General features: G+C 36.4%; 1 protein-coding gene across 2 annotated transcripts in view; it reads left to right on the top strand.

The window, feature by feature from the left end:
• Positions 1-1,811: 1,811 nt before the first annotated feature.
• tok (tolloid-like protein 1 tolkin) overlaps positions 1,812-14,242 on the top strand; it is a 108,700-nt gene continuing 96,269 nt past the window's right edge. The window contains exons 1-2 of one of the 2 annotated variants that reach the window (XM_076365589.1): positions 1,812-2,600; positions 2,696-2,941. In XM_076365589.1, coding sequence (XP_076221704.1) covers positions 2,752-2,941 — 190 coding nt within the window. In that variant the 5' untranslated portion in view covers positions 1,812-2,600; positions 2,696-2,751. Of the gene's footprint in view, positions 2,942-14,242 lie in introns of both variants that reach the window. The other variant, XM_031979181.2, reaches the window with a different exon arrangement.

Genomic DNA, 14,242 nt, shown 5'->3' with positions numbered 1-14,242 from the left:
CTCAAATTCAATTATTCACTTACTTCCATATTCTTAAACAAACCTCTCAATATTAATAAATATTCTATATGTCAATCTATCGAAAGAAGAAAGAAAAATAAAAAAATAAATAAAGACTTTTTATAAACCAAATAAAAAAAATGAATAACTATGTAAAAATAAAATGATATGAAAAATTAAACGAGAATAATAAACGTTCGATGTAAATGTTTCATCGATCCTAGCTTCCGTAAAGTATAATACCGTCCACATTCGGCTGACCACGATTCCTATTAAAAGAGTGAATATTTCAAAATGTCCACTTACGTTTACACAGGGTGCCGGCTGCGTTGGCTTTTAGTACAAATTTTGCGGTAGACTGTATTGCTCGATCAAATTTGCTGGCGAGCCTACACGGTTTCGGCGCGGGCGGCCGGTGCACAGTGATTCCGCCGGGCTGAAATTTGGATTGTGTCGAATTGGTTTCAACAGCCGGCCCGGCTCATTTGTTTTCCATCGGTCCGTCGTGTAACGCGGACTGTTCGTTCGTGCGTGATGTTAACAGAGAATTCGGTTTTTCCCCCCGTACCTTCAGAGATTATTCTCGTGGAGGGTTTCTGTGCAGCGTCGACATGCACTTACCCTCGGATAGACAGACAGGGTTCCTAAAGGGTGATCCCATGACAGTAATCCGATACTTGACCGATACAGGTCGTTGCGTGGGATATGAAACACGTGTTTCCGTGGGCGACGGACCCCGGCCACTTTTGGAATATTTATCAATATGTGTATATACCGGGAAGCGACACGTTGCTGCGTCGGTCGTCTTTCTAAATATGAATTTTACCATTAACATTATCGATCGGACAGCAACCATCAACAGGTTGCGTTTTACGGTTTTCTTTTGCGCTGTTTAACGGTGAAACCACCGAGCGATTCGAATTACTTGTTTTCAATTTTTTGGAAAAATTAGAACGACACGTTTTTTGAGATTCGAAGGGTCTCCTAGTCTTGTATCTGTACAAACACACAGGTGCAATTAAAAATCTTCCTCAGAAGCGCCTTCGTAATTGAAATCCTTGCAAAAGAAACCTGCTGAATTGAAGAAAAGTTATTAGAGGGAGATGTTTAAAATAACCTTCAAGTCGACGTAATCACTGTTTTCAAGTATATTACGAAAATAATTTTTGAGCGCTGCAATGTTTGTTGTTAGTTATTTTATCAGGTACGGAGAGGTTTTTAATTTCAAGTAGTCCATGATTTATTTCTAGATTTTTACTCATAGGGAATTTTGACTGAATTGAAAAAATAAATTTACTATTAACCTAGATATTAACGTAGTTTAATATTTGACACTGACGCAGATATTCATTTCGTTTCGCTTTCTATAATTTTCTTCTAACCTATCACTAAAACATATACGAATCTTTTACTACGTAATATTCTACTCCAATTTTTGGCGATAGAATAAAGAAGCGAAATCTACGCAGAAAAATATATAATCATACTCTGTAAAAAATTCCTTAGCGAATATGCGCCCAACAGCATAGAAACCGAGGAAACGTAAAAAAGTGCTTTTTTACCAATTTGTGCCCCTTCTACGACAGTGCGAATCTACATGAAACGAACGCACAACAGAAATACAACGAGACCAGACCAAACACGCTACGGTCCGAATATTTTCGTCAGAAATTCCCTAAAATATATCGCGTTCTGGGTCTGGGTTAGACAAACGAGTGGCGTGAGTGCCTTTCGGGTGGCGAGGATTCTTTAGGGTTCGCTCGTACCCGAGCCACGGAAGCTCGGTCAGTGTCTCGGCCACCCTCGTGCCGTGCAGGTTTGCGAGGGAGGAGACTGGTTGTTCCCGGCATCCCCTCTAGATGTACATACACATCCCCTCCCCTCATCCCGCTGTCGCCTCCACCTCCGCCAGCTCCACCTCCTCCTCCTCCTCTTCCTCCTCCTATCCCTCTCTCGACTTAATGCCAGTACCGAGCGCGCGCTTTCGAACGACGCGCTTTCGTCGTGTCGGGCCGCTTGAGGGACGATCAGTCTGTTCTCCACGTTCTCCACGCAAGGACGATCTCTCGCCGCCGGCGATCCGGCGAGTCCTCTAATCTGTGACACGAACTTTGACCGCGCGCTCTCTCCCGCTGCCTTTCCGACCGCCACCGGGATCATCTCCTTATCGGCGTCGATGACGCGCGCCGCCGAAGCTGGCCGGATCGCGACCGAACCTCAGTTGCGATCACGTACCCGACGCGGCCTGTCGTCGCGTTATGCTCGGACAATTCGACCCGTGACGGTTCTCCCGTGATTCGTCGCCGGCCACGTTACCCGGTCACGTCACTTTTCCACGGGAACGTTTCAACCTAGGATATTCGTTTCGGTTTATCGTTTGACGCCGATACAGACCCCTTAGCCGTAGATAGTTTTTTAGCTTTTCTTTTGTTGCTTTGTGTCCGAACGACAAGTCTGATCCGCTAAGGGTTGCTCGGTCGGGGAGATGAACGGTGTCCTCGGTTTGGGGATGTGATCGGTGTTTCTACCCGGTTAGAGGAGAGTTACCTTGTTCTTACCTGGCGCGGTTTCGGGACTGGTATCAGTGGAGCAGGAGACCAGTAAGTTGAAAGGTGAACCCGGCACGGTGACAGAGATACGAGTGGCAAATGCATCGGTGCAGACGGTAGTACGAGATCGGTCTTTTATGGCCTAGGTGACCGCGCGAGGGTGAACGTTCGTTTTGTCGTTTGCGCGATCGGCGATACCGAGATGAGACTGCTGCAGGTGATCACGGTCCTATGCCTGGCGAGTCGGCATGCCGATTGCCGGGCGGTCGACGCCGATTCCGCGGAGGAGTCCGTGGGAAGGCACAGGCGCAAGTTCACAGTGGAGGAGCTTCTCACTACGAGCTTCCCGCACGGCATCAGCGACGATCTGGACGTGGACATCTGCAAGGCGGGTAAGCGGAGATTTTTCTTGAGGTAGCACGCGTTGGTTGGATGCGGACGAGGCTGCAAATAAACACTCGTCGCAACATTTTTCTACAGCCCTTGTCATGTGATTTCGCAACTGTGCTTGGTAGATCTACTTTGTCGTTAACATGTTCCATACCACCATAAATATTTTGCTTATAAAGTATATTAATCTTTTACATAAAATATTTCATTATATTTCAGTTTTTGTCCTGTGACCACGTGTATCGTAAAAATATTTTCTTAGAAAAATCAGCATGCACCGTATGTGGTACTCGCGGCATTGAATGCGTTAATAATTTAGTGGGAAAGGATTTGATGGTTATTCCATATCTACGTTTAGTTTAAAGGTTGAAGATTGATAATGGATAGTGGAAAAGTAGATAAATAACATTTTGCTTTGGCGAATTCGGTTCGAAATTTTCGTTGCAAGTTTAACTCGATATTATAGGAGAAGGAGTTAATAAATCGGAAATTATAAGTTAAAGATTGAATTCGCGTGACGTGCCAGTCAAAGTGTTGTAGAGATAGTCTTTGTTGTTAGGTTGTCCCATAAATTTTTTTCGCGCGTTCTTTGCAGTGTTTTGGGAAGATGTATATTTCTGGATAAATGAAGAAGGATGATAGACCAAAGTGGATCATATATATTTCATAATTTAATAAATAATGTAATACGTAATTTAAAACAAAATATTGTGCATCCATTATGTATTAATAAAATGAAGGAAACTGTTGGGGTGAACTAACATTTGGGATACACGACTTTTAGGGTATCTAGAATATATTAAATTGACGATAATTCGATCACAGGGAAAGATCGGATGTATTTAAAAAAAACGAAAGTTTCGATTTATTTTAAAATAAATCAAAGCAATTTATTTAAGTGAAGGAAATGGACCGATAAAATGATAATTATGATTTATTGTAAAATCGTAATTAAGTTATAAGCTTTATTCCAGTACACTTGAAACTTCATGAAAATGTGCTCAAACTATTCCAGACTTACTCTATTATAATTTGTTAATTTGATTAGACAGTTTAATTACTTTTTAAACTGTTTTCGCTTAAAATACTTCGCAGCTATTGAAATAATGTTCGTTATAAATTGAAGGATATTTTATGTTTTGAAATTATATACAAAAACCTGAAATTCAAATTGAATTTCGTTAAGTTTAATTGGAAATAACGTGTATGCAATGTGTAACGTGTTCGTAGATTTTTAATGAAAGGTGTATACTTTGACACATTCGTCATTGCATTTGCTTTGAAAGAGAGATCTCATTAGTTTGCTGAGTGTTACACTATGAGTTGCAGTTTTATTTAAAAGCGCAAGTAAAAGTAATGTCATTATTTTTGCGAAAAGTATAAAACTGTGGTTGTTGCAAATGTGTGAAAATGATGGCGAACGTGTTGAAGTACCCCTGGAATATACATGGGAAATTATCGCATCCTATCCTACTGGGCAAATATAATATCAATAAATCGTTACACATTAATATTTCTGTTTTTTCTTTCAATTCGTTTTTCAACAATATTTTAAATTTAATTTGAATTCGTTTTAAGGAATATTTTCCATACAGACTTTCGATACAGTTTTTTTTTATATACTCTCCCTTTCTGTTTTTCAATTATGCTTTAATACGTATTATTTATTTACTCCTCTTTTCTTTTTTCATGATTCCTATTTACAATAGTATTTCAAATAGAAACAATTAAAATTAGTATCAATGTCACTTTGAAATTTAATAATATCGAGTATTTCTGACGGTAAAACTTATTACATGATGAGTTAGACACAAATTGCATTTGAAGAAATCTAGTAACACTCTTTCGAAGTGATGCTTGTAATTTTAGAATGTTAAAACAGCTTATAAATTTGAATTCAATATCTTAAAGAACCTTTCAACATAAAAACATAGTGAGAATGTTATTTCAAACAGTTATCGGTACCTATAATCGCAATTAATTGTACGATCAATACTACGATCAAAATCGATAATGAATTAAGAATACTGAATTGGTTATTTCAAAGTAAAAAAAATTGTATAAATTACATATTAAATGGAATAGATAAATATTTAATGAGCAAGCGTAGTTGGTAAATTGTTTTTAACACAAATATAATGGTAGATAAAATGGTCATTCTTGGTAGCACGATTATGTAAAATACAGATCTATGTTTCGCGACGGAACTGATAAAAATACATAAAGTATCACTCGAATAATGAATGAAGAAGAAATTTTCCCTCGTTTTCTGTTAGTTTCGTAACGCTTGTTGCGAAAAGACTACCGAGAATCGATTGATTACAAAAAAATACAACAAGATAGTGGCAATTATATTAACGCTCGATCAAGGTCTTGATAAACATTATTCCGATATTTATTTTTGTTTTTTTTTTAAATTTTAGTGTGTACGCAGAAATGTATGTATCTTACTCGAATGCAAATATCTGAATCATGTAGGTTCGATGGTTGCTTTGTCGAAGTGATATAATAATAATAATAATAATAATGATGATGATGATGATGATGATGATGATAACAACAACAACAACAACAACAACAACACATCATAATAATAATAAAAATAATAATAGATCATAATAATGTTTTTACAGATTCTGCAGTTTTATTTCGTACATTCGATTTTAATTGATGCAATTATACGTACCTATCCTAATTCTATAGTGTTGAAGTTCAAATTTCCAAGAAATTATGCTACATGAACGAACATCTATTTTTCTAGTTCGCTGAAACCATTCATTTCTTTTCATTTATATTTCATTTCTCGCTTTATCATTTCTAGTCGGACCACTAATAAAAATTTGAAGTTGTATTTAATGTATATAAACATGATCCACTGAACACCGTAAGTATTATTTTAAGATTATAAAGAAATTAAACTGCCTGCATCACTCACATTTTACACTAATTAAACCTGTATTCACAGCAAGCCTGAAATACACGTTTCGCTAAAAATTAATTAAAAATAAGAAAACTTCCGTCGGAATTTTATCAGAGCAAATCACAAAACGACGTATCAAAAAAAGTAGTTTAGAACTGCAATTACGTGAACGTGAAAGGAATCAAGCAAGCCACGAAAAAAAGAACAACCAAAAAGAACAACGAACAGAACGAACGAAAGCGCATTAAAGTAATTCCTCCGCGATAAAATTAAAACGTAGCGCTCCCATAATTTCTAAACTAATAAGAAAAAAGTCAGAAATTAACAGGACGAGTTTAATAAAGGCGAAAGAAATTAACGGAATTCGTAGCTTCCCCGAAGGCTCAAATTTTCCAACGTGAATTGTTTTCGATCCCTTTCGGCCCCCTCGATTCCGCGGTAACCGTTCAAACTAGTCGTCGAAAAAATAGCTTAAACATTAATAGGTTTACGGGACGCGTCAATCTGACGCATGTCGAATTCTACAATCGCTATTTAGTAAATGTTTCTATCTATTTTGATTGATGCAGTAACACAAATAGAATAAACACCAATAGAATAAACTGTACAATAAATGTCTGTAAACCTAGTGTTAACCCTTTTCCCTCCAGAGGTGACTCTCAGTCACCACTTGATTCGATATAACAAAATTACAAAGTCTTATATATAATATTAACGCTCCATAAGCCCGTGTGACTTTGAAATCACAATATACTGGGTGAAACAGATTTATTTAATTTTTCACAGTAAAACGACGAATCAAAGTAAAGAAATAATCAACGCAGCCGTAAAAGTTCAACGTCATTGTTACTTCTAAATTACAAAATATATTCGTTTTAATTAAATTCTTAAGATCCTTGAATACATTGTTAATTTGTATTCATAGCTTAACACTTATTGATTTCACACCTCATGGATTTTGTTATAGTCACGAAAGAATATTCGGTCCATAGAGGATTAAGTTTCGTATAACACATCAATAAGTGTTCGTACAAAATAGCTTTGTTTCTTAATTCACGTATGTTTTCTCGTTAGTTAGATTAAAGCAATATCGTCTATGTCCCGTCAGAAAGTGTTGAATATTTGTAGTGAAAAGCTTTTGAATGCCAAGGGTGAATTATTTAAATCGTGAAACCGCGCGAGCACGAAAAGTCGGTACACTTCGCCCGTGTGCGGTAAGCTGTGCCTGATCAGACTGTCTAAGTAAATCAAAGACAAAGGGATCCCGTTTATCGTTGCGCATTGATTCCATTTCCCTGGCTCGTCGTAAACCGTGCACGGGATCGAATCAAACGGTAACGCGGGGACCGAGCGAATCCGGCAGCGCGTTCCGAGCGTTACCGTCAGGAAAGGGTTATGTATTCGAATTGACGGGACAAAGCTGTGGAAACACTGTCCATTATTAAAGCAGTTGATCCGACGGTCTCATTCTCTACATCAGAATCTGTCGTCTTCTTTCTGCCTGACGCGAATTACGTAACGCACACGACGAAGGAAAGACTTTAACAGTGTGCTCGTTCAGCGGCACGTTGCTGTAAGATGCAAGAGGAAGAAACATTGAATGTGGAGGAAAGTGACAGAAATACATCTATTGTAATGGGAAAAGCTTACGTTCATTTACATACAACCAGCAACGAAAGTATTTGAACGTCATGGCAAGAGATGCTCATTAAAAAAATTGTACACCGTAACATTGATATTTGCTGAAACGAGTTGCACTCGTGGTATGTGCATGCGATAAAATTTTAAAAATATTTAGCGATATGTAAATAAATTGTAGAAGTTTTATTGCGTCGAAGCGTGCATAACGTTCGGATAGTTTTGTTGGTGATTATACGTCATTGATCTTTTGCGTATATCGGGTGATAGGGTCAGGAGGTATTGAGATTTTTGTGCCCCGTAACTCCTGAATAATGAAAATCTGTTTGAAAATGTTTAAAGATGTTTTGAAATATTGTAATAAGATGTAATAAATATGTAGTTTTTACCTTTCTTTTGTTAAATTTCTATTTTAGATGGTTTACATTTTGCGAATGCTTTGTCACAAAGGGTTAAGATACATTGAGATATAGAAAGTGTTTTCATATAAGAGATGATTTATTAAATATGTAAATATTAATTTGAATAAAATGTTATTGTTTTTGATGTGCAGGGCATTGTTGTCTGATTTTGCCAGGAAAGCAAGGATGCTTTGTTTTCCTCTGAAAAATCGTGTGATTCTTCAAGGCTATATGCTTTTGGTAGTTTTTATATTATTAGAACTGATTATGATTGTTAAAAATTTGTTATTACTCATGTACAACATAATTATACGATTTAACGTGATTTATAACTGTCCTTTTACACTTTACCAGATTTCGTGACGGATACGTCAATAATATTGATTTCGTCAATATTAAGTCTTAATTAATTATTCCATCAAATATTATTTGATATCGCGTGGAGTTTGATGGGTGTTGATTTAGTATGCGAAACGTTAAATTAGTACAAGAACTATGTATACAGAAACCATTGCTTGAAATATTAAGTGTACACGATTTCAGGAAACATTGATATGATTTAACAGCTGGTAAATAGAACTTCATAGAGATCAATAAGAAGAAAACAGAAACAAAACGAAAAGCAAGAAATAAATAGCGAGTAAACGTAAATTTGAAAACATATATTTTACTTAATATATAAATAAAATAGTTGTAAAAATCAACTTTCCGAATATCTACAAGTACAACGCTCTCATTAAATATTCAAATTACCCGATTTTTCTGTATTTTTGCAGTTTATATGACAGTTATCCGCGTCACGTAATCAAGATAAAATTACAAAATACAATAAAAATATACCGAGTGAGCGTGCACAATTTATCAACACAAGTTCAATAATTCGAATCAACAATCATAATGCATTTCAAAGATACTTCAAGAATTTATTGCAATATATATACAGTGCGTCCCATTAAATCTGTTACAATACAACATATACCTCGATTATTAAAGCCTTACAAAATATGACCATAAAGAAAAAATACTCGCACCGTTACATGCATTCCCTCAAACTAAATAATTATTATCTTTAACATGCCATAAAAACTGACGAACACATCGTACTGCAACGAAATTAATAGATCACCCTATATATTCTGCTACTCGTCACTCTCTATCGTATCTTCAAGTACGTACAGTCCGCCTCTCACGTTCTCTATGAAATTCTATTTACCGCCTCAATCGGCCTTAGGTTTAATATTCCTACATTCTTTTCCTGCAATTGAAAAGGATCAGATGCTTCTTATGGAAATGAGTAATAAAATTGATTTAAAAATACGTAAACTAAATTATAAGTCGATTGAAATCTTAACATACACAATGTTGGAGTTTCTATAGAAAAATTAGGAAATCTAATTGAATTAGTTCTAGTGTTAAAAGTGCACAGAGGGAAGGGGACTTTTCCACTCACGACACTCGACTTTCGACGCATGGTCATTATTGGCGTGCGTCGAGGTCCGAGCGTCGTGATTGGAAGAGTCCCCTTGCCCCTCTGCACTTTTAAACTTTAAGGCCGATTGAGCTAACGCGAGAGGCGTATTATAAGTACCTATATTCCAGTGACTAAAACTATTCTCAAATATTTATAAAAACGATCAAGCATTCGTAACCTCACATTCGAGAGGCATCGTTAGGAGCCCGTATAGAATCATCTCACAGAAACCCATTAAAATCGAAGCCGGACAATCGAGGTCCTTCCTTAGCGAGGATCCAGCCGTCGTTGATGGAGGGAGTAGATCCTTTTATCTTCTCAGAGTGATTATGTTGGGCGTGCCTCGATAGAATCGCGGTAGAGCTGAAACTAGAACGACCGACGCCGAGAAGAGAATGAAAAACGACGCGTTGATCCACTGGCCGAGCGCTGTAACGCTTCACACCGGGAAAGAACGGTCGTGTCGCGGAACGCTCGCTCGGAAGACGTATAGGCGGAATCCACCGAGAGCGCTGTTTAAGCGGATATCTAATCTGTATTTGCGGCGAAACGGCGGACCAAGATGCCGTTGCTCTTCCAGGGCATTATCTTATTGTCAGGCGCGTTTGTCAAGCGTTCGGTTATCGTTTTCGTCGGCTTTCTGTGTATGTATGTATTTTCGTGTGAACGCGTGCGTGGAAGCCGATTGCCCGCCCGCGGGAGCACTTACTTACGTATAACAGGCCAGTGCTCACGCTCGTGAACGTTGCAGGCCGTTTCGTAAGTATCCGAGTGTTTTGCTGCGCGAACTTTCGACTTATTCTACGTACACACTGGTACGCGGATGATTGGATTCTTCTTTTCTGTGAAGAATCGTGAGCGCTTCTTGGGAGATGAATTGTGCCTATTTTTCCTGCTTTATGCTGTTCAGACAGTTTCTGTGAAGATTTGAAAGTGAATTTGATAAATGTTGATAATATTTGTTCTTCCTTCTTTTAATGGGGGTGAAATGTTATTCCCTTATCGTGGATATTTAATTCTGCTTTAATTTAGGCGATTTTGAACGAATTTTGATGTTACTCGTTCTTTTATCTTTTTGAATGGGGATTAAATCGTCTCTTACCAGGGATATTTAATTGTCGGAGTAAAATTATTTAGGAGGTTAGATAACTTTAAATAAGCACTTAAAAAAACGTTATAAGTTCGAAGTGTCAGTAATAATTACTGAAAGTATTGAATGTTAAATTAAGACGCAAAGTATTGAATTAAAAAGAATCAACAGTTCAAAGTTTCAATGGTGTTCGACGAATACGCTCTGTTTAAATAAAGGGTTTTAATGATAATAGATCTTTATAATTATAATGACACAGATATTTTGTGTAGCTAACTGTAGAAGAAAGAAAAATGTTGGTTACCGAAAATATACAATAAATCTGCTACAGTGTAAAGACTCATTAAGAATTTTATTTCATTTATAACCTATACAATAGCATCGAGTTTTGAAATTTCATTTTTTAGTTTCACTTTAAATTACAACTCAGTCACAGTAGGCCAATCAGCGAATGCGATGGGTGATAATAGAATGTGCGTGAGGGTAACACTCATTAAGGTCCCCCGAGGGCTTTGTTCTATTTAGTCGCCTGATTCTTTTTGTACTATTGACGTACCAGCTAATAAGTTCCGTGTGATTGTCCACTTAATGGTCATAGAATGCAGTGCATTTTTGTGCGGATTCGTGAGATATTTAATTTTGCAGATTTTTACACTGGGTGCCATTAGACCTTTAAGGTGCGCGAGGAATTTAAGAATATTGGGGGAGGTGGGAATTATTTTCATTTCTTCGATGTTATAATAATTGTATAATCTATAACACGTTCGTTTCCAATATCATATACTTGTGACGTTCACAATTATATGCTTTAAATAATAAATAAGTTACTAAATAATTAATAAACGTACATTCCAAGTAAAATTCAGATTCTGTAGATCCTGTTCAATTTTGCATTTTCAAATTACCCATAAATGCAATAAAATTCGCAGATTTGTAGTATCTATTAATGTAACCATGCGCCATCTTTTAATATTTCCTTGATACTCGTATCATAATGATTTCACACCGTAAATGCTTGATAGGATTAACGTCTGGGCTTTATAGTGGAGTGTTTAGAATATTAGAGTGTATTATATATTGGGTGGTCGGGTACATGTAGTAAATATTTCAAGAGTCGATTGTACAAGCTAAAGTGACACGAAAATTATGAATGACGTAACCGCGGTTTCGGCTTCATTATTAAGTTATTAACGATTAAGAGTCTATGTAAAATAGGACAATAAAGCTGCATGTGTAGCAAAGATCAGATCAGTGTTTGAAAATGGAAACGTATATTGGAGTTGAAATAAGCGAAAGTCAACAGTAACGAAGTTTATTTCCAGATTATTAACGATTAAAATCAGCCAATAGCAGCGAGTAAACCACATTTTTGTCATAGTACCTTACTGTTCACACTGATACTGACCAGCCTCACACGTACCTCAATTGGCAGATTACTATTGGTCACAGAAATTTTTAATCGTTAGTAGTCTGATAACGAAACCTGAACCATAATTACGTTATGGTTGATTCTTATTTTAGTTTTGCTGGTAAAAATATTGGAACTAGAGTTACCTTCATATACAATGTACGTATTAATAGTTTAGATATAATCTATCCTAATAAACACCAAATAATATAATTTAAGACAGTGAGTGGTTTTATAGTAATAAATATAATAAATGAAAAAATCTTCTTTTTAACTATTTCAATTATTTTGTACACTATGAAAAAGATTTAAAAGGAACTGAAGATAGTATTTGAGACAGTTTGTTGTTAATATAAAAATATATATCCGTACAGAGCAGATCTGTACACCTAGTTATAATCCAATTTTTCCAGTATTGTATGCAGAATTCTGCTCGGCAATGTACATATACGTGTAAAATTGGATACATATTGAAACAAAACAAATCAGTTATAATAACATTAAATAAGAAAAATTAAATAATAAAAGCGTTATTATGTTTTACGGTCTCTTAGTGTTAGTTTGGGATCTCCGTTAATGTATAAATTAATTTAAAGTAAGGATTAAATTTGGATCTCTATTAATGTATCAGGGTTAAGTAAATTCTGAATGTATTTCCAGTAGTCGTGTATATCTCTGTGTAAATTAGAATTACTGCTTGTGAGTCATATTTACTTTATCTTAGTGAGACACAGAAAGTATTAGTTTAATATGAGTAAATCATACTTCGACGGATGTAAGGGCAGATAAGCGTCGTTCAGAGTTTCTTCGGAGACCCAAATACGACAGTCACGTCAGGAACTTCGCAGTTGGACTATGTTTGCAAAAATATTTGCAGAGTATATAGCTCGAAGTGGGACAAACTTTATTGCGGTCGGAAGGGATGAGTATTGCCAGAGAAACATTATTTTCTCATGGGGTTGATATTATTCGAATTGTTTCGTATAAATATTTAACAAAGCTAAATAATCTTTTTATTTGTATTATATATCTAAATAATAATTGTTGCAACCTATGCAGTAAATTAGTATTCTGTTTATTAGAAGAATTTATCCTTGTGTATGCTATTAGTATATTCAAATACTTAATCCTTATTTATCGCACTTATTTATCTGAATAATTTAACTTCGTTTATTCCACCATTTACTCGGAGAGAAATGCGTACAATTTTAAATAAATATTTCTCTTTATAAATGTTTATTCGATTAATTATTTACTTAGGAATGCTCGTTAAATGTAACTTCATATCAAATTTATTTGTAATTAATTTAACGGAAAATCGTGGAGTTCATTTCTACATGTAACATAAAACAGGTATTCACCGTCAATCTTTTTTTAAATGATACCAATTTGGTAATTATAAAAAGTTGTAAATGAAAGTAACAGAAGATTGTTTCATAGAAATTTCCTTCATTTGATTTCATTTCTGACTCGAACCATTTGTATCATTAATAAAAAAAATATTCCACGCGTTATTCATATATAATACATACTCATTAACAAAGTCGGAAATTAAATGAAGAAAATTTTCATGAAACCGTCATATTCTCCGTGCAAATATCAACGGGTACAAATCATACAGCATTAATTACGAAATAAATCTACAAATAACGTACGGAATATTTACTTTAACCACGAAGAAAAATAATTAAACGCAATCGAGGAACATGTCACTGGTACCTTATCAACAAAATGAAAAAAACGTTCTTTCCAAAATGAAGAAAAAAGACAAACGTTACCGTCACCTATCGTGACTTCAGCCAAGCGATTCACGCACTCCCGCGGAAATGAATTAAACAGTCGGACGAGGATTAAAGACGAGGAGCGGAGAAGGATCTACGTAGACTGGCCGTAATAAAGTGCTAGACAAATCGGCATCGATTATGTCCTTCGCTATTGCTAATTGCAGCTCGTCAGGGGTACAAACGGTCGGCTTACTTCTCCGTCATTTGCAAATTTACTCGATGAACCGTGGATCAGGAAACGGTAGGGAAAGATCGGGCTGAGAGAGGAGAAGGGGGTGAAGGTCTTTGAATTATCCTCTTTCACGGGAAGTTTCAGCAATTTAGATTAAGATCAAAAGCCGCGGGATAATGTCTCAGATACCTACCGGCGATGAGTCTGTTGCGAACAACTTGTTATGCCTAGCTTACACTTGCTTTCTTAAGCGCCCCGGAGGGGAACAACAGCCTCTCGATTCTGACTCTGCGGATTCCACGAAAGGGAGCAATAAGCTCGTTGCGTCGCCGCGTCGCATCGCGTCGCGTCACGATGATTCAAAAGTGGTTCGTTCTTGGTCTCCAGTTCGTTGCTCGCCGGTTGATTGTCTCCTTACC

This window comes from Nomia melanderi, chromosome 3, assembly GCF_051020985.1.
Source record: "Nomia melanderi isolate GNS246 chromosome 3, iyNomMela1, whole genome shotgun sequence".
Classification (NCBI taxonomy): Eukaryota; Metazoa; Arthropoda; class Insecta; order Hymenoptera; family Halictidae; genus Nomia; species Nomia melanderi.
The sequence above is the reverse complement of the archived record's forward strand: the minus strand, read 5'-3'. Positions and strand labels throughout refer to the sequence as shown.